At 40.0% G+C, this 2,433-nt stretch overlaps 1 protein-coding gene across 1 annotated transcript in view; it reads left to right on the plus strand.

Annotated features, from left to right (window-relative positions):
• The window catches only part of LOC119593043 (ankyrin repeat domain-containing protein 11-like), a gene marked incomplete in the record, with an annotated part of 115,245 nt that overhangs the window by 101,829 nt on the left and 10,983 nt on the right, over positions 1-2,433 (plus strand). Inside the window, 1 exon segment of the mRNA XM_037941943.1 lies at positions 1-2,359. Within this exon segment, the coding sequence (XP_037797871.1) occupies positions 1-2,154 (2,154 nt within the window).

Here is a 2,433-nt window from a genome sequence, read left to right on the forward strand (position 1 = left end):
CGAGACAGGAAACATACAATCAGATCTATGACACATAAAAAAGATGAAAACTATTCTTCAAAAGAAATGTTCTTGAATAAAGAAAACAACACAAAGGAAAAAGATTACAAGAAAAGCGAAATGATTATAATTTCAAGTGACAGCAGCAGTCCACACGGAACTATAGAACGAACAAATAAACAAAGAAAACGAAAAAGAAGGAAAATTGGAAAGTTATCTGTAAATGGGGAGACTTTGCAGAACACATCTCTGAGCTCTCCTGAAGTAACATTCAAAAGGAGAAATGAAATAAGCATGACCAATACAATACATCCAGTTACCAATGTGCTTCCTGACCGCCATGCCTCTGAAAAAGACAGTGAAACGAGTGATAAAGTAAAGAAAAACACTATTGATAGTTATAGCAATCAACATTCTCATCCAAAATATATGTCTGCTGGTTCACTTCAAATGGAAAGTCTCTCGGAGTCGGATGGGATTACAAGACATGATTCAAGAGAGGGAGATGTATTAAAAAATTTAGTTTTGGAAAGAATTTACAGGAGATACATTACCGAATCCTCAGCCATGCCAAAGAAGGCAAGAAAAGAACCTGACAAAGAATTATGTTCAGTTTCTGAAAAGGAGTCAAATGACCTGTCTGCAACCAAACAAACTGTCAGTGCGGGATGTAACAACTGCATCAGTGAGCAAAGCACCGGGGATTGCATTATGCATGAGGAAGACAGAACTGATAGTGGACAGGAAGATGAAGCTTTACGGTTTTATGAAACTGGGAGTGGACTTGCAGATTCTCGAAAGCCATCAAACAGTGGCGATATCTCAGATTCCGGAGTTACAAATTTAGTATACATTTCAGAAAAGGAATATGATCATGGCCTTGTTCAAAGTTGCCGCATTGACAGCTCAACTAATGAAGTTGAAAAATCTGACCCCAAAACAAGCAGCCTCAAAGGCGATCCAAAGGACGAAGGAAAAGAGTCAGCAGATTCTGTTGGTGGTCACTGCATAGCTGAGCACATAGAGGAGAGTAGTAAAAAGATAACAGCATTGCAAAATTCAAACCAGCTGGCCGGTTCAGAAAGTGCAACGGTGACATCATCAGCTAAGTCACGTGAAGACAATGAGATTCTCGAAAATGATATCATCTGCTTAGAAAACCTAGACAGTGGTACTTCGTTTCCACAAGAAAGAAGTGATTCTGATTCAATTAAGTCCTTCTTGCTGTTTGACGCAGACGATGAACTAACTAACAAACAAGTCGTTCCTGAGTGCAAGAGAAGGACAAGTGTCCTTTTAGATGCAAAGAATAGTCAGGAATTAGTATCCAACAGTGAAAATGAAATGAATGAAGATGGTAATGTCTGCCACGAGACAATAGAATCATGCTACAGGCCAGATGAAATGGAGGAGACAGAAAAAAATCAGTGTAATCATGTGGCGTCAGAAGAAATAGGATTTTTAGAGCACTCTCTACTTAACAACTCGTATCATAGACTTGAATGGATGTCAGAATCCGTAAAACTTAGGGGACGTACCTCTACGTCTAGTGATGCTACGGAATTTCAACAGGCCATTGCAAAACAGAAAGAGGCTTCCTCAAAGCCTTCCGAGTCCCATACTTTCATCCCTTCGTTAGAGGAAGAAACACCGGATACTTCATCACCTTTAACCAGACGATCCCAGAAGCCAAAGGGCCCTATGAAGTGTGTTGAAAATAAAGTTATTAATTACCTGACCAACACGTGCCCAGAGTGTGAGTCTGTCCTAATTCTAGATGAGTTCACGTCGGTTAATCTGAGGACGGGAGACATTACGATAAAGTGCCAGCAATGCCTCATGTACACATTCATGAAGGGTGCTCTTGCTTTGAGCGCGAGAAGTTTCAGTACAAAATGCAGCGAGAAGAATTCGGACCATATTGTGGAATTATCGGCTGACAAAAAGCAAGGCGGAAAAGACAAAGAAAACATATCAAGTACTAAGGGTCAAGGTACAAAGCCTAATGGCAAAAGCAAAAAACCCCGAAAGGTCACTTTAGAGGAAAAACTAAAAGCCCTAAACAACAGAGAAAGAAGAGGCCGCAAAACGAAAGGTAAATACCCCATTTTGAGACCAACTAAAGCGAAAAAGACAGCAGCGGAAGGTTTATAAGCCCAAAAATCTCACCCTTTTGAAAGTAAGCAAGAGGTGGGTACAGTTAAGAGAAGAGCGGGTAGCAAGGAAGGAAATAAAGACAAAAGGCCTAAGACACAGATCAACGAAGGCGAATAAAAACCAAGGAAGTGTCGTAAGGTGAACAGACGAACAAGGACTTCTCGAAGAAACAAGGTCAAAAGGAAAAAAAGCTGGAATGAAGGTTAGTGTTTGTCTCTTAAGTTTATCAATCAGCAATAAGGGGATCAATTCTTTTACGTATAATTAGTAAAGCTC

This window comes from Penaeus monodon, chromosome 31 (assembly GCF_015228065.2).
Source record: "Penaeus monodon isolate SGIC_2016 chromosome 31, NSTDA_Pmon_1, whole genome shotgun sequence".
NCBI lineage: Eukaryota > Metazoa > Arthropoda > Malacostraca > Decapoda > Penaeidae > Penaeus > Penaeus monodon.